This window comes from Urocampus carinirostris, chromosome 7 (genome assembly GCF_059441175.1).
Source record: "Urocampus carinirostris isolate Australia breed hairy pipefish chromosome 7, RoL_Ucar_1.0, whole genome shotgun sequence".
Lineage (NCBI taxonomy): Eukaryota > Metazoa > Chordata > Actinopteri > Syngnathiformes > Syngnathidae > Urocampus > Urocampus carinirostris.
The window spans coordinates 1236798-1254648 of NC_142355.1; the positions used below are offsets into that span (position 1 = coordinate 1236798).

Genomic DNA, 17851 nt, shown 5'->3' on the forward strand with positions numbered 1-17851 from the left:
GAGGTGTCAGGCCGACCCCAACGAGTTTCTTGGAAATTGTGTAACTTTGGAAAATCGAAAGAGGACGGAAACATTCTGAAAAAACATTGTCAATTCACGAAAAGCATGCACTTTGAGGGAAAAACAAGTGCGTCATCGCGAGGGGACATGCTAAGTAACATGAGATGTTGTCTGAGGGTATAAAAAAAGCTGATTGTCTCTTAGACGAATGAGAACTCTGTTTTGGACACTGACAAAGATAAATAAACGGCTCTCCCTCTCCCGCCAAGACTTCTGTGTACTTTTGTGCATATATTGGACATATTTCTTGGGCTGCTCTGAAAGGATCTGCACCAATGTTCCCTCTAATTTTCCACAGGTCTGAGCGTTCACACAAAGTTGGTGAGCAACGCTTGAAACAACAGTGAACAAAGGCAATCCCAAGTGTGGAAACTGAGTCATTATCAAACCTGTCCAAAACTTGACATCACGTTACATTTTGCGAAGTTTCCGGCAATGCAAAATTATTTTTCACTTTTAAATGAATTGACTAAAGTACTATTACGAAGGTTGTACGGCCTACAAACGTCGTTTGTTCTTACAATTCTTTCACAAGATTATCATTTTCCTGGTATCTTTTGTCGCATAATACCAATAACATTTTTGGGGTCTTATTGAGTCGGTTGCACGATACACAACTGTATTTAATCACATTTTTTTTTAGTGGAAGTAGAATGTTGGCAACAAGATTGACTTGGTATAATTGGAAATGATTTGAATGCAACACAAACTTTTTCTTCTTTTTCTCTGTTTTTTTAATTCCTTTAAAAAAATCTCATTGTGTTTATTTTTTCCTAGCTGTTACTTTTTTCTTTTTGTTTTCTATTTCCTTTTTTAAATTTGTTTCTTTCTTTTCTGTTTTCTGGCTTTTTCTGAATTTTTCCTTCTTTTTTCTCTTCCTTTTGTTTATTTTTTCTCAGCTTTTCACTTCTTTTTCATTTGGTATTTTTTTCTTTTTTGTTCTGTTGCCCTCCCCTCTTTTCTTTAAGTCATTTTGTGCATAATATTAGATACTATTTAGTTGTGTAGGGATTAAAGGAGCAAAAACAACCTGAAGAGCCGTTTGGGACCCAAAAGAGCTGAGCCGAAGGAGCCGGTTCTCGAAAAACTCTACCGACTTTACTCAACTTCGTTCGACTTTGAGATTGACTTCAAAATACCGCATTTAGAAAACAGCGTCAGGGGAACCCGTGTATTTTGACCTTCATGCACTGTAACTTTGACTTAAGTCGCTTTGAGACTGGGAGGTCGGTGGTTCGCGCCCCGGCCGAGTCATTCCTAAGACTTAAAAAGTGGTCGGCGGCGCCCTCTGTTGGCTGCGGCTGCATCGGCTCGCTACAACGGGTCAGGTGCAATCGACATTTCGTTCTGTGTACATTGTTACACAGAATGACAATACAAGGAAATTATTATTATTATTATTATTATTCTTAATTAGCAATTTCGAGCCCTGATTTTTGTGCGCTGGCTAGATTTTCTTGTGCGCTGAGAATGTGCAGGCAGTGCGCACGCGCGCAGCTTAGAGGGAACATTGATCTGCACCCCAGACCGCGGTCTACTGTATCTCTCAAGATGCAAAAGTAAGTTCGTACCTGCGGTATGACGATGTCGGCTAAGGCCCGGGAGAGTCGGAAGAGCTCCAAGGTGTCCTCCAGCTCCAGCGAGGAATTGTGCTGAGTGTCGTACTTGACGCAATCGTAAATGTCGGGGATCTTGCTGATGTCGTAGCGACCGCTCTTCATGCGGAAATCCCGCTCCAGTTTGGACCAGCGCTGCAGCATCAGCTCCAATGTCTCGCTGTGGTACAGTTGCAGATCTTGACGGGAGGAAAAAAAAGAATCCGGTTGGATTTTAAAATCCCTAGAATTATTGTATACGACTCCTAGCGCAATGTTTGTTGTTTTGTCTGTACATGAGTTGGCATGAAAATGAAACACAGTAAGATAGATGATAGGTTGAAGGCCCCCACCTTGATGTAAAACTTCATAGTCTATCAACAAATGATCATCTTTTACATCATTTTATAGTCATCGGTTAATTCATCCAAAATGTTTGAATCACAATTATACAGTATTTTACTATTTTTCACATCAATCCCTTGCAACAATATGTGTGAAACCTGAAACAATTTCGATAGATAGATGTCTAGGTAGCTAGGTAGCTAGCTGGCTAGCTAGCTAAATAGATAGATAGATAAGATACTTTATTCATCCCCGTAGGGAAATTCCCACTTCCAGCAGTATCCTTGTTTTGAAAATAAAACAATAATAAAGTAAAAGGAATAGAATACATTAATACCCAATGTAACGTGTTGATATAGAGTATTTCAATAGTGCTACGGAAAATACACATTGTAATGAAAATAGGGTCATATGCAAATGTGGGGGTGGGGTTTCATGTGGGCTTTTACTCCCTTTTTCATGATTTTTAGGGTTGTACCAGTAAAATTGAACAAAATGTATACAAGATCAAATAAAAGATTACATCTTTTTAAATAGGGCAGCACGGCAGCGCAGTGGTTAGCGCATGTGCGGCACAGTTCATGTCATGGGAACCTCCTGCGTGGGTTCAAATCCAGCTTCAGACTTCCTGTGCGGAGTTTGCATGTTCTGTTTGGTTAATGGAGTCAGATAACTCATTCGAACAATTTGGTAAACGCTACATTTTAATATTTAAAACCTAAAAGTAGAAACAATGATGTCATTGCCAAAACAACTTACAACAGTGTGCAATCACAGTCCAAATAAGGAATTGGCATTCCAATGAAATCTCCGTTGCGTTTGTCTAAAATTCAAAAACAGAAAAAAGCAATCAGCGTACCTGAAGACTTGGGATCCTCCAGTCGCTTTCGAATTTGTGAGGTGAGGCTTTGAATGAGCGTGTAGACTTTGTCGCAGGTTTTGACCGGATTCTGGATCATTTTCATGGAGTTCACCAGGGACGGGCTCCCCGTCGGTGCCAGCTAAAGAGAACAAGCATTTTTTTGCATGACATTTAAGAAATATCCCAGTAAGAAATGCAAACAAGGGAAAAAGGTAGCTAGGAAATTTATATTACTTGAACTTTGGCCCGGTACGCATTAGCAAGGTTTGTACACCAAATTCAAGCACTTTTCAAGCACTTTCAAGTCCTTTTTTTTTTTTAATTTTCCAATTCCTTCACAGGAATAAATCCACCGCCAATCAAAGGAACCTTTTCTTTTTAAATTTGATGACTAAAATGAATGTTCCTATCCATGATCTTTATGTGTAAATGGGCTGCCATCAACTGTCATGACTTCTGCAATTCTGCCTTAACAATCCACGCGCAGCTTCAATACGTCACACTAGTTTACAAACACGGAAAGGGTTCTGTAGGGGTTGGGTCGTTTTCCATTTTATAATTTATTTAAAGCACTGAATAGTTCATATTTTTATTTTATTGTTTTGCATTTTCAGGGATTTTGTGTTGTTTGGCATTAAATCTGTTCAGTGTGTAAAAAGCTCAAATCGTTTTGTAATTCACATGGTCTGAGAATATTTTAATTTATATTTCATGGGTTTTTCAGGGATCCGTTGCAAAACATATTAAATGACTAATTCCTAAACAATGTGGTGCATCATTTTGTATTATTGTTGATAATATATCATGGAAAGAAAAAGGAAATCTGAGGAGCTATTTGGGATCCGAAAAACCGGCTCTTCTCAGTGAGCCGGTTTCCTCAATAGAGCTGTCTTTTTGGGCGCTACCTCTAGAGGGCACCAACGCTTTACATGACAACGCGTCAATGACTGAGAGCAGGCGTGCCAGCGTCATTTTCATGCACTTTTTATTATTTTCCTTGATTAATAGCCTGGGTTCATAGAGTGAAAACTGCCAAGAAATATGGCAACGGCAACAATTTCAAGCATTTTCAAGGACTTCACCCGATAATCAAGCATTTTCCTGACCTTGTAAACACTACATTAAAATTCAACAATGATTATTGCTATTTTGATGGATATATTTTTAACGTGATGGGGGAGGGGACACACAAAGAGAAACCGGGGAAAAGCCTGGCACAAAAAAAATATATATTTTCAATGAGTATCACAGTAAACCTGGATTATGTTCCATAAAGAACTCATGTAAGACGAAATCTGTGATAATGTTTTAAAAAGTTATCATAAAATACTCTATAACAAAAAAGAATTCCTTCCAAATCATAATAATAAACAGGGAAACCGTTTAGCCAATCAGAATGCAGAACACAATGTAGACCTGCCAAACATTGGAAGTCCTTCTCCAGAATGAATAAAAACTATTCTAATTTTGTTTTTCATAGTGCGGCAAGTTTCCTCTCTCCAGTCAGCTGACCGGCTCCGATGGTGTAGTGCAATGATATTGTAACACTCGATGCTCTCGATGTTTTAGCTTCAGTTGATTCAGCCTACTGAAGGCCTAGGTGTGAAATGTAGGACAATGTTAAACAGCGCATATAATTTCACCGGATGATGGCAGTAGCCGCCCTATGGCCACCTTTCCCTCGACTTTCTGTGAGCATTTAAGCCCACCCTGTTTCCAACATGGTGACTGTAATTAAAAAAAATGACAGTTGACTGTGAGGGCTGTCGCTTCCGGGACAAGTGGAAATTGGAGTCATTTATAACAACCAAATTGGACAGCGGTCTGGAACTTCTGGAAACCCCTGATGTAAAGTAGTACTTTCGATGTACTTTTTGAAAGTTTTCGTCCAAGTGGGCCGGATTAAAAAAGCTTTACGTGTCCCCGGGGCCATATTTTGCCAACCTTCAGATAGTCTTCTTGCGAGAAGTCCTGGTCTTTCTGCATGATCTGGTGCAGCCTGGCCTTGACCTTCTGCTGGCAGTCGGTCAAAGAGTCGCTGTCGCTGTCCAGCAGCCCGTTCATGTTGGCGCTCTTCACCATCTGCACCAGGATGGGCGTCAGTTCACCCTCCAGTGCCAGGAGACCCTGAGGACACAGCGCAGCCCAGAACATCATGGGCTACTCTCTGCCTCGTCTGGAGGACATGGATACCCATTTATGCTAATAACTTATCCTACCTTTTTTGTCTTTTTAGAGAAAGGGTGTCGAGGTCAAATGGACGGATTGCCGAATCAAAAATGTGACCTTAAACCGAGGTCGAGACTGACTGATGGTTGAAAATAAAAGAATCTGCTAGAGTCAGTTAGATACCGTGCTAAGGGATTGAATCTGGCCCGTGAGACATGCTCAGAGAAGCGCAAGAGAAAAACAAGCCACAGGTTGAAATGTATCCACTTGATGTTGCCAAAACCAGGTGCCTCTCAAAAAACGCTGTACTTAGATTTCTCTCTCACTCTCTCCCTTCCTTTTTCTCTCACTCTCTCTCTCTTTCACTCCTCCCTGTCATTCTTTTTCTCTTTCTTTGTTACTCTTTTTCTGTGTCTTCTTACCTTCTTTTGCCCTCTTCCTTTTTCATTTCCCCTCTTTTTTTCTCTCTCTCTCTCACTTGCTTTCTCCTTCTCTTTCTCTCCATGCATTTCTCTTTGGATTTCGTACTTTCTCTCTTTTTTCCCCTTCTCTATTTATCATTTCATCTCTTTTGTTTCTGTTTCTCTCCCACTTTCTCTATTTCCCTTTCTCTTTTTCTTTGTCCTACCCTCTCTACTTCTCTCTCCCTTTTTTTTCTCTCTGATCTACTTATCCGGCCCCCCGAGAGAATGTTTGTTCTATCGTGTGGCCCCCCGAATTAAAATGAGTTTGACATCCCTGCCTAAAGCAATGCTACACCTTACTAAACAGCTAACCATAATATCTGCTCGGTTCATAATAATAAAAAAGGATCAAAACGATTTCTCTGCTATGCATTCATTTTCAATTTTCCAATGTTTTCATGCTAGATACTACTTTCTGAAGTATTTGTATAAAGTACAAATGAAGAGTCTCAAGCACAGGGAACGATAACGTTGAATTTCTCCTAATGGAGATATTATCCCTACCGTGTATGCTCACATCTAAGCAAATTACCACTATAAAATAATGAAATCAGGGGGTCAGGTTATATGCGTATATTTCTTCATATTTCTTGTGTCACCGGGAGGAAAGGGTAGGCAGCGTATCGGGAGGGTGTGGCTTACAAAATAATAAATAACAGGATATCAGTGGAGCAAACATAACACAAAGTTTACAGTCAGCGTTCTGAATTTTGGTCTTTGTACTTATTGGACAACAGCCAGAAACAGAGAACGGAATCTTCGAGTGGTAAGAAGCCAAAATGAATATGGAGTGTCTCGGCCAAGAGTTCATTTGCGAGCTCTCGAGATTGCACAAGCCAAGAAATGCTTCCACAGCTTGGTGTACACGTTTGTCCTCCATTTTCTTATGCAGAGTTCGGTTTCTATAACGAAGTATATACTCAAATCAAAACAAGATGTTTTTAGAGACAGTAATCCGGGGAGGTAACTGTTACTTTTTAAGTGACTGTAACTAATTAATATTTTTCAGCAATGTGCAAAACACCGCCTCCCCATGCCAGACAGAGTCATCAACGCGGCCCATAAAATCATAGGTTCCAATCTGCCCAGTCTGGAGGACATTGCACACTTATCAATTGTTCGCCGTTTATCCTCGAGTGCCGGGTCTAATCTCATTGTAAACGATGTTTACAACGTTGTCAAGGATGAGGAGAGGATTCTGACCTTGGCGAAGGCCGCCGCCGTCATCTGCACCCGGCCCTCGTCCGAGGCGTAAATCTTGAGGTCGTGGCGGTAAGTGCTGTGCAGTCGGAGGAGGCCGCAACCCGGGAAGCCGGCGTAGTCGCCTGCAGGGGGCGTAAAAACTCACATTTGGAAATTCAACCGCCCGGAAACACGCCAGAAGACATAAGGTAGCGGTTCTCATTAGACCCCTTGGCATAAGAAACAAAGGACTCCTTTGGAAGAATCACTTCCCCTCCAAATGTCTGAAATGACACAATATTTTCCATTCGCATCAACATTAAGAAAAAAAATGAAGACATGATAAAAAAAAAATTCAAATGAAAGCGCCCGCATGCCAATGATCAAATCACATGCTTCATGCGAGCTTTTCAGTCTCAAATGGAGGACGAGCAGGGCGAGGCCAATTGACTCGTATTTCAAAGCAGTTTGTAAAAATCCAGCACAACATCGTCCTCCAGAGGGCGCTCACCGGCAGACGAACTGGAGCACCACACACCGGTTCCTCCTCATCTACATCTGGCTCATTTGGAACCAAGAATTTGAGGACTGTGTTGACAGTACTTGTATTTTGTAGAACCGTATTTTCCGCACTATAAGGCGCACCTAAAAGCCTTTATTTTTTTCAAAAGCTGACCATGCGCCTTATAATACAGTGCGCCTTATTTATGGATCAACATTAAATCGCAAAGTCTTGCAACTAAAGCAAGCAGCCGCCGACTTGATTTTCCCCCGAAGGCGAAGTCGTCCGCGGTGTATGCTGGGATTTATATACTGACGTTTCATTTCCTAACCAATGTGTCAATCATCATTTGAATCGATCGCTATTGGCTAAAGTTATTCGGAGGTCGAGGGGGCGGATCCTTTTCATCATTTACAGGCTGGCATTGGCTTAAACGGCAAAACAAAGACTGCAATTGGCCGAAAAAGATGAATAGCAAGCTTGCTAAAGTACGCCATAAAGAAATATGTTTCATTAGTCTGTATTTGTTAGATATTTTACTCTCCTGGATTGACTTCACTCACGGTTGTAAGAAGACCATGATTGCGTATCATTATTGAACGTGAGAACTTAGGTGAGCTATGCGGCTTTATATTTTCCCGGTATCTTGTTTTAGAACGATCTTGATGTTGCTGTGATGAGTTGAGTGAATTCAACTCAATTCCAAGTGTTTATTGTCATTTGCACAGTAAAGTTGCGAGCAAAAAAGAAAATAGAAACTAAGGAATGGTTGGCATTTCTTGAATCCCAAGACTTTAACCTTCCGAATGATGGAACGATGCATTTGAGTGATTGGTGACATCGTACGGACACCGCATCCGCACGTGTTCTCGACACGTATTTGCGTCTTTGCAAGCTTTGGGAATGTTAAGGGGGTAAGAAGTTGGACTGAACTATCTGACTGTTTTGTCGACGTTCCCATTGTAGCGCCTTATAATCCGGTGCACCTTATGTATGGAAGATATAGGACCAAAAACTATTTTTTGGGGGTGCGCCATATAACAGGGTGCGCCTTATAGTGCGGAAAATACGGTGTATATATATATATATGTGTATATATATATATATATATATATATATATATATATATATATATATATATTTTTTTTTTTTAGCATTTCCCAATTAACCGGGTCTAAAAAATTAATAATTAAAAAAAGGTGCGCCGCTACTTAGCGGATTTTCACTTATCACGGGTGGTTTTGGTCCCCATTAACCGCGATAACCGAGGTCCCACTTGTACTGGTTTTTTGTAGTATTTCCATTGGACATGATTTGTAGTATATCTCTTGTATTTCTATAGTGTTACTGTGGTTGTACTTTTGTAGCATTTCTTCTGTAATATTGATGTCGCAGTATTTTTGCATTATAGTATTACTGTAGTGGTATTTTGAAGTATTTCCATACTAGTAGGACTTCTTTAATATTTTTACTATTACTGCAGTTGATTGAATCTTTGTAGTATTTCTGCAATAGTATCTTTGTATCATAGTATTACTGTAGAGGTATTTCTGTAGTATTTCTAGGAGTTTTTTATCAGAATGAAGACAAAACATCGAATTAGGTCCCTGTTTTGAAGCACTAAATGTAATAATTAGGTCTGTCATAATTATGTAGTAAATATTTTTGTATCATATTATTACTGTAGAGGTTTTTCTGTAGTATTTCTAGGAGTTTTTTATCAGAATGAAGACAAAATATTGAATTAGGTCCCTGTTTTGAAGCACTAAATGTAATAATTAGGTCTGTCATAATTATGTAGTATTTTTTTTTTGCTAACTCATTCTTGGTGCATCCCACACCCTCCATATTGTATTTGAACAAGCCCGCCCTGTAGCATTTACAGAACAATGGTGACAAGATGGACCCTCGAGTATTGGTTTAAAATAACACAGCGATTAAATTCCAAGGAATTGTTTTTGACACCATGTACTTGCAATGTTATAGCACTGATATCAATATATGTGATATCAATTTGTAATAAATGTAATGAAAGTGATTGATAACCAGGGTTGGGTAGGGTTACTTTAACTGGATTACTTTCAATTACTTTTGTATGATTTCAATATCAAATATACTAATAAAAGACAAAAGAAACTAAATAGGAATCAAATGACTCCATTTTGTGCAGGCTTGGGGAGTAACGGAATACACGGAACAGCAAAAAGCTGTTTGGATTTATTTTCGTTTTGTTTCTGTGGCATTTGATGTTCGTTTTGCCGGAGATCAAAGAGATCAAAGCCAGGAGAGAAAGCTTACCGCGTGTTGTGAGTCATCATTTTATTCCTATTGAGTTTCTTTTGTCTTTTATGAGCATATTTGGTATTGGAGTCATCCAAAAGTCATTGAAAGTAATCCAGTTCAAGTAACCCTACCCAACCCTGTTGATAACTTTTAAGTAATTGACTCAATCAAAAACAAATAGAAAGCTGAAAAAGAATCCCCAAAACGAAAGCTACGATTTTAGTCAGCTTTAATCGTTTCGCCACACAAGTCATTCATCAGGCACTGCAGTTTCAAGATACCGGAACGGCTTTTCATTTTCACCCCGGTATAAAATCACATCTTTTTAAATTCCACAGAGATTAGAAGGAAGTAAAGAGCGTTCCACAGCACCCTGATTAGCCAGGCCAACGATTAGTTGAGAGCGGCCGAGGGACTCCGGGACCAGAGTCCGGGCCCGTCTCTTACCCAAATCCATAGGGGACTCGCAGCCCAGGGCCCGCCGGCTACCGGCTAGCCGTAAACGCGCCGGTGAGGATAGAAAAGAGGAGTTAATAGGTGACATTTTTCCACGTCGGAAAGGGAAAAAGTGACGACATGCTTCGATAGACAAAAGGAAGAAGCTTAAAACAAAAAAATAAGGAATCGCCCTTAAGACTAGACACTGAAGTTATATTTTTAATTTTCATGTTATTGTTTTGCATTTTCAGGCATTTTGTGTTGTCCGACTTTTATTCTGTTCAGTGTGTTTTTTTGTTGTAAATTTGTGAATATTTCAATTGATTTCAGGTTTTTTTTAGGGATCCCCTGAAAAAACATAAAATGACTCATTAATTTGGTCCATAAAGTTTTATTATTATTGGTAATACATCAAGATCTAAAACTGTCATTTCTTGTGAAGCATCAACACTAAGTGGGACACAATCATGAGGTGGAACACACTTTATTGGAAATTTTAAAAAAAATTTAACGGATAAAAAACGAAAAAGTGGGTGTGCAAAATGATTCAGCCCCTTCACCTTCAGTGCAGCAAACTTCAGTGAGGATATCGGAATGATTCAATGTTGATTTAAATGACTAACGATGATAAATGGAATCCACCTGTGTGTCATCAAGTCTCTGTATAAATGCACCTGCACTGTGATCGTCTCAGAGGTCTGTTTAAAGCGCAGAGAGCATCATGAAGAATGAGGAACACACCAGGCAGGTCTGAGATACTGTTGTGGAGAAGTTCAAAGCTGGATTTGGATACAAAAAGATTTCCCAAGCTTTAAACATCCAAATGAGCACTGTGCAAGCAATAATATTGAAGCGGAAGGAGTATCAGACCACTGCAAATCGACCAAGATCGGGCCGTCCCCCTTAACTTTCAGCTCATACAAGGAGAAAACTGATCAGAGATGCAGCCAAGAGCCCCTTAATCACTCTGGATGAACTGCAGAGGTCTACAGCTGAGGTGGGAGAATCTGTCCATAGGACAACAATCAATAGTATACTGCACATATCTGGGCTTTATAAAAGAGTGGCAAAAAGGGAGCCATTTCTTAAAGAAATCTATAAAAATTGTCGTTTAAAGTTTGCCACAAGCTACCTGGAAGACACATCAAACATGTGGAAGAAGGTGCTCTGGTCAGATGAGACCAAAATCCAAGTTTTTGGCAACACGAGAGACGTTATGTTTGGCGAAAAAGCAGCACCCCTCATCACCCTCATCACACCATCCCCACAGTCAAACATGGTGGTGGCAGCATCATGGTTAGGGCCTGCTTTTCTTCAGTAGGCACAGGGAAGATGGTTAAAATTGATGGAAAGATGGATAGAGCCGAATACAGGACCATTCTTGAAGAAAACCCGATGGAGTCCGCAAAAGACCAAAAGACGGAGATTTGTCTTCCAACAAGACATAATGCAAAAGCTACAATGGAATGGTTCACCAAAAACATATCAAGGTGTTAGAATGGCCAAGTCAAAGTCCAGACCTCAATTCAATAGAGAATCTGTGGAAAGAACTGAAAACTGATGTTCACCAACGCTTTCCATCTAACCTCACTGAGCTCGAGCTGTTTTGCAAAGAGGAATGGGCCAAAATATCAGTTTCTCGTTGTGCAAAACTGATAAAGAGACATACCCCGAGCGCCTTGCAGCTGTCATCGCAGCAAAAGGTGGCGCTACAAAGTATCAACTCAACGGGGCTGAATCATTTTGCACACCCACTTTTTTGTTCATTTGTTAAAATAGTTTGAAATATCCAATAAAGTGTGTTCCACCTCATGATTGTGTTCCATTTATTGTTGATACTTCACAAGAAATCATAGTTTTATATCTTTATGTTTGAAGTCTGAAATGTGCCAAAACGTCACAAATTTCTAGGGTGCCAAATAGTTTCACAAGCCACTGCATATCATTGAAAAAACAAAAAATCTGAGGAGCCGTTTGAGAACTGACTCTTCTCAGTGAGCCGATCCCAAAGAAACGGTTTTCTAAATAGAGCTGTCCTCTTATGTGCAACCTGTCGGTGGCGGTGACGCTTCACATGACAATGCCGTACTGAGAGAGGAGGCGTGTCAGCGTCATTTTCACACACTTTTTTGGGGTACATTTTCTTCGTATGGTCTGGAGCCGCATGCAGCCCTTGGCCAATAGGAATGCGGCTCTTTGCCTCATCATATTTTCTATATACTGTGGCTCTTTGCCTTGTTTCATGTTTTTTTTTTTGTGTGTGTATTGAGGGGTGGACACTTTCCTTGAAATCAACACAAGAACAATACTTGTTGTAATGTAAGGAGAGGAGTGCGTTATGGGAAATCATATGTTTTTAATTGTGTGTGTTTGTGTCTGTCTGTCTGTCACGGCAGGTCAGCTCGTGGTGTGGCTCTTTGACTCTCACGGTTAAAAATTTCGGCTCTTCGTGTCAAACTTCTGCTCTGTCGAGTCAGACTGCCAAGAAAAACACGGCGTCGGCAGCCGTTTCTAGCGTTTTCAGGCACTTCACCCAATATTCAAGCAATTATTCTGACCTTGAAAACACCCCGTTAAAATGCAATCATTTTCAAGGATTTCAAGCACCCGTACGACCCCTGAGAAAATCCTTTTGTTGCCAGGCCCAACTTGATCCCCCACGTACCTTGCCCCCCGGGGTACATGCATCGAAAGGCCCGTCCCAGTTCTTCGGCTTGGACCCGTCCGGCGGGCGTCAGCTCGCCTCCCCACTTGAGCACCAGCAGCAGGGACGGAGCCTCCTTCCCGGACTCTGAAACCACAAAGGCCGTTCATTTCCTGACTTCTTCCACTTTTGGCAGCCGTTTGTCTAAATATTTGCCGGCGATGCGCGAGACAAAAATAGCCGGCTCATAAAAGTGCCACTGTGCCGGTGTGTGTTTGGACTGCCGCTTTGACGGCGAGCAGAAACCTGGTCAGCTTTTCCTCGCTGGTGTTTGTATGACGCCACTTTCGCCGTACTCGTAAACTCGCCTCAATGTGCATGACTAAAAAGATCCCCTTGCATATACTCAGAGTTGGGTAGGGTTACTTGAACTGGATTACTTTCAATGACTTTTGGATGACTCCAATAGCAAATATGCTCAGAAAAGACAAAAGAAACTAAATGGGAATTAAATGACTCCGTTTTGTGCAGGCTTAGGGAGTAGCGGAACACACGGAACGGCAAAAATGATGTTGGCAAGCTGTTTGGATTTATTTTCATTTTGTTTATGTTCGTTTTGCCAGAGATCAAAGAGATCAAAGCCAGGAGAGAAAGCTTATCACGTGTTGGGAGTCATCATTTGATAAGCATGCTATCCAAGATGACACCCAGACTCTTGACCTGGGGTGAGGGGGACACTAAGGAGCTGTCGATGTTGAGAGAGAAATTGTTTACTTTGGATAAAGTGGATTTGGTGCCAAGAAGGAGGAATCTATCTTTTTTCAGCACCTTTGGCAGCCATAACACAAATCAAAGGTTCACGATAATTGGTAACAAGTTTCACAACCCTGCAGAGGAATTTTGGCCCACTCTTGGTTTCAAATCCACCCTATTGGAGGCTTTTCGAACAAAAACTGCCCCTTTAAATAGGGTGAAATGACATCTGAGCCCTTGTTTCCTGTGGTGTTCCGCAGGGTTCAGTACTTGGCCCCCTTCTTTTCAGCATTTAGGTGATATTATTCGCAAGAATAATATCAGTTTCCATTGCTACGCAGATGACACTCAACTATATCCCCCGATGGAGGAATCTGCCACACTAAACTGTGGAAATTTGGAGGCTTGCCCCACTGAGCTAAAAGAATGGATGTCACTCAACTTCTTGCGCCTTAACTCTGAAAAGACCCAAATGGTAGTTATTTGTCCATCTAAATGCCGTGTCTTGTTCTCAAAAACGTCTCTGAACATTGACAAATGTCATATCACCCAGAGTGGCTCAGTCAAAAATTTAGGATTCATATTTCACCCCTATCTGTCCTTTCAAACACACGAGAAGAATATGACTAGAACAGCTTTCTTCCATCTTCACAAAATTGCTCAAATTCGTCCTATGCTGTCTCAGTCGGATGCGGAGATCACAATTCACGTGTTTGTTACTTCCCGTCTGGATGACTGTAATGCCCTACTCTCTGGTCTCCCTAAGTCCAAAATCAAGAGCCTTCAGCTGGTACAAAATACTGCAGCAAGGCTTTTAACTAAGACAAAAAAGTTTGATCGAATGACCCTGATTTGAGCTAACCTGCGTTGGCTCCCTGTTAGCTTAAGATGTGATTTGAAGGTTCTGTTGGTAGTATACAAAATCATGCACGGACTTGCTCCCTCATATCTTTCAGATTGAATTTCCCCCTATGCTCCCGTCCAGAGTCTTTGCTCTGAAAACGCCGGTCTACTCGTGATCCCAAGAACCAAGGAGAAATTTGTAGGTTCGAGAGCGTTCTCCATTCGGGCCCCGGTGCTGTGGAATGCTCTTCCCCCTGAGATTGGATCTGCAACCTCAGTGGAAATGTTTCAATCCAAGCTTAAAACACACTTCTATTCTATAGCATATGAATAACCTATATTTTATGTTGATAATATGTGTATTGCCCTCATGTAGGTTTTAGATCAGGGGATGCTGTCATAATAGTCTGCAGTTTGCAATAGTCTTTGATCTGTGCAGCTCTTTGAGACTCTTTGACTTTAAGATCCCGCCACAGCATCTCAATGGGATAGAAATCCGGACTTCATTTTGTTTTTATTGAGGCATATAGAGGTGGACTCGCTGGTGTCTTGGGGATCGTTGTCCCGCTACATGAGCAGGACATTGTCCATCGGGATCTCCTGGTAAACACCAGAATTGATTCCCTCAAACACAGTAAATTGTCCTGAGGCAGAGAAGCAGCCCCAGACCAGCTATCAGTTTCAGGGGGCAATCATGACTTTTTCCACATACTGTAGATTTTCTTTCCTTTTTTAATGCGCTTTCCTAAATCGAATCAACATTTGAAAAGAGCATTTTGCGTTTCCTAGGGTTGTCTCTGTGTGATATTACAATCGGTTTGGTGAGGTGAAACCTTCTTGAGTGACGCATAAAAGACAGAAATCGGGAAAGGGTGGAATCTTTTTGACGGCACTGTCTATAAAAGAAAAAATAATCCAAATGTAACAATCAAATGTATGACCTTCCTCTTCACTGGAAGCTTTGGGTTGCCCGTAGCGCAAGTAGGTGAGCTGGACTTTCCTGTTGATACCTGAGAAGTGACCGTACCTGGTGGCAAGAAGAACACACCGGCAAAAAAGAAGAAGAGCCAGCAAAATAGAGTGATAAGTGCAGATAGCATCACATGCAAACAAAAAAACAACAACTTGTTTATGGTTTTTGTTGCTTTTGCCGCGCTAAAGCTAGCTTGTTGAACCGGGTTAGGTCAACAAACAAAGTGCATGTGCTGTGGCGTTTTTAGTGATTAGACCAGGGGTGTCCAAGTCATTTGAGGTGGGGGCCACATGCTAGACGAGTAGGTTTAGAGAAAGAGAGAAAGAGAAAGGGAAAGAAAAAGAAAGAAACAGAAAAAAAAGAGAGCAAGGGAGACCAGGTAAGAAAGAAAGAGAGGGAAGGTAAAAGAGATGGGGGAAAAGGGAGAAAGCGTGAGAAGGTGAGACAGGAAAAAGCGTGAAAAAATAAGAACACAATAGAGATAAAGAGAGCACAATAGAGAAAGGGAGAATTAAGAGAAAGAAAGAGAAAAGGAGAGAAAGAAAGAGATGGAAAGAGAAAGAGAACGGGAAAGAAAAAGAAATAAAGAGCAGGAAAGAGACAGATAAAAAGGAGAGAGCAAGGGAGACCAGGTAAGAGAGAAAGAGGGAAGGTAAAAGAGACAGGAAAAGGGGAGAAAGCGTGAAAAAAATAAGGGAGGACACAATCGAGAGAAAGAAAGCACAATAGAGAAAGGCGGAAATAAGAGAAAGAGAAAGAAAGAGAAAAGTGGAGTGAGAAAGAGAAGGAAAAAGAAAAAGAGAAAAGCGTGCACGAGAGAAAGATCAAAAGAATGAGAGAACAGAAAGACAGAAAGAGCGTGAAAAACAGTGAGCATGAAAAAAAATGTGGGGAAGAGGGAGTGAGGAAGAGATAAGTAGAAAAAAGGGAGAAAAAGACAGAAAGGGTTAGAAAGAAAGAGAAGAAAAGAGAAAGAAAAAGTTTGATAGAGAAAAGAGAAATGGAAGTACGGTAGATAGAAGAGAGAGTGAGTACAAAGGGGAAAAAACAGAAAAAGAAAGAAGGGGAGAGAAAAAATTTAGTAAAAAAGAGGAGAAATAAATACTTGTACAGTTGCTTTGTGAGTGGAGGCTAGCTTGGGTGACATCAAGTGGACATATATCAAACTGCAGCTCATTTTTCTCTCACGCTTCTCTCAGTGCCGTGTGGCGAGGCGGATTAAAAGCCCAGGCGGGTCTGATCCGGCCGGTGGGCCGCCCGTTTAACACCTGTGAATTAAACTGAAGATTCACGAGGTCCCTGGCAAGTTGCCCGGGTGCTCACGTGATGGACAGAAAGGGGGCGGGGCTAGTTTGGAGATTCGAATCTCAGTAATAAGGAACTTATTCTTTTCTCTTTTTTTTGTTCTTTCGATTTTTTTTGTTGTTGTTTTTGTCAATAAAGCCAACGCACATCGAGGAGAAGGAGACGAAAGATGAGTCCACGGCACACGAGGTGGAACTGCTGCTTAAATGTGTGTCCGGTTGGAGGAATTGAAAGGGAGGACAAAATGGAGTGCGTACTGAGTGTCAATGACGCTGGATTCCCTTTGGAAAGGAGAAAGAGGAAAGCGGGGATGGACAGTGGAGGGGGAGAGAAGATGGAGAAAAATCAAGACATCGAGGATGACCAATGGAGAACGATGGACGGATGAGAAAGGAGGGGGGGGGCAGACTCCGCAGGTTTTAAGGCTTCATTCAAATGTATTCAAGTTGGCTATTTATCATCCTTATTCCCTGCCATGCTATCTCTCGATAAAATATTATTAGATGATAACATTCTTATTGTATCACAATATCATTTATTTAAAATTCATAATAGAATTCATAATATAACAACATTTGTTGTTATTTTTGTATGAGTAATATAAGGGAAGTACCTGAGTCTGCTCCGTTGGCTGCTGAATGGCTGCTGACCTCTTTGAAAACCCCCACTTTCCTGTCATCATTTATCGGATCGTCTGCGAACCTACGCTACACGTTAGGCAAGCTTTTGTGACTCTCCGACCCTATCTTGCTTTGTTTCCCGTTTGATTCTCGGTGCCGACCTCTTTTCTGAACCCGTTTTACGTTTTTGCTCCTCCCATTGACCTGTTTTTTCCTCGCTCTCGACACTGCCTTCGCTGGACACGGAAGTGCCACTTCCGCGTACCAAGCGATCTGCTACCCGTGACCGACGATCACCAAAACCGTGGGTGCAAGCCCTTTCCTCCTTCTAAATAAAGCTGAGTAAACGAGCGCAATTGGGTCCCATCTATTAATATTACATTTATAGTACAAATATCATAACATAATACTCTAATTACAGTCCAAATATTTTTATTTATTTTTGTATTTTAACATTTATATTAAGAGATTGAGTCAAGCATAAAAAGACTGACTATTAAGAGATGGGATGACTTCGGTTACTTTTGATCCCAACCAGGATCCCTTACGCCTCTGTTTTCGTAGTGCATCGCACCACAGTCCTAGTTAAGTATACATCGTTTTATTTTCCCACGTGTGATTTTGAACTGCTCTTTCGTCTGTGTGGGGTGGGATTCTATTCTATCTTTCAATGCGAGTTATAAAAATAGTCTTTTTCGCCCCAGGTTTACAAAAAAATGATAATATGCGAGTGGCAAAGGAGACATTTTAACCGGAAAGATGATTACTTATCTAACTAGATTTTTCGCATTTGTATTTTGGAGGACGAATGAA

The 17851-nt window shown here is 41.0% G+C and overlaps 1 protein-coding gene across 8 annotated transcripts in view; it reads right to left on the reverse strand.

The window, feature by feature from the left end:
- ppip5k1b (diphosphoinositol pentakisphosphate kinase 1b) overlaps positions 1-17851 on the reverse strand; it is a 74676-nt gene that overhangs the window by 19981 nt on the left and 36844 nt on the right. For 4 of the 8 annotated variants that reach the window (XM_088339494.1, XM_088339498.1, XM_088339496.1 and 1 more), the window contains exons 16-22: positions 15082-15167; positions 12566-12691; positions 9910-9954; positions 6699-6820; positions 4807-4989; positions 2860-3001; positions 1632-1855 (exon numbers count right to left, since the gene is read on the reverse strand). In XM_088339494.1, coding sequence (XP_088195620.1) covers positions 1632-1855; positions 2860-3001; positions 4807-4989; positions 6699-6820; positions 9910-9954; positions 12566-12691; positions 15082-15167 — 928 coding nt within the window. The remainder of the gene's footprint in view (positions 1-1631; positions 1856-2859; positions 3002-4806; positions 4990-6698; positions 6821-9909; positions 9955-12565; positions 12692-15081; positions 15168-17851) is intronic. The other 4 variants (XM_088339500.1, XM_088339499.1, XM_088339495.1 and 1 more) reach the window with 2 other exon arrangements.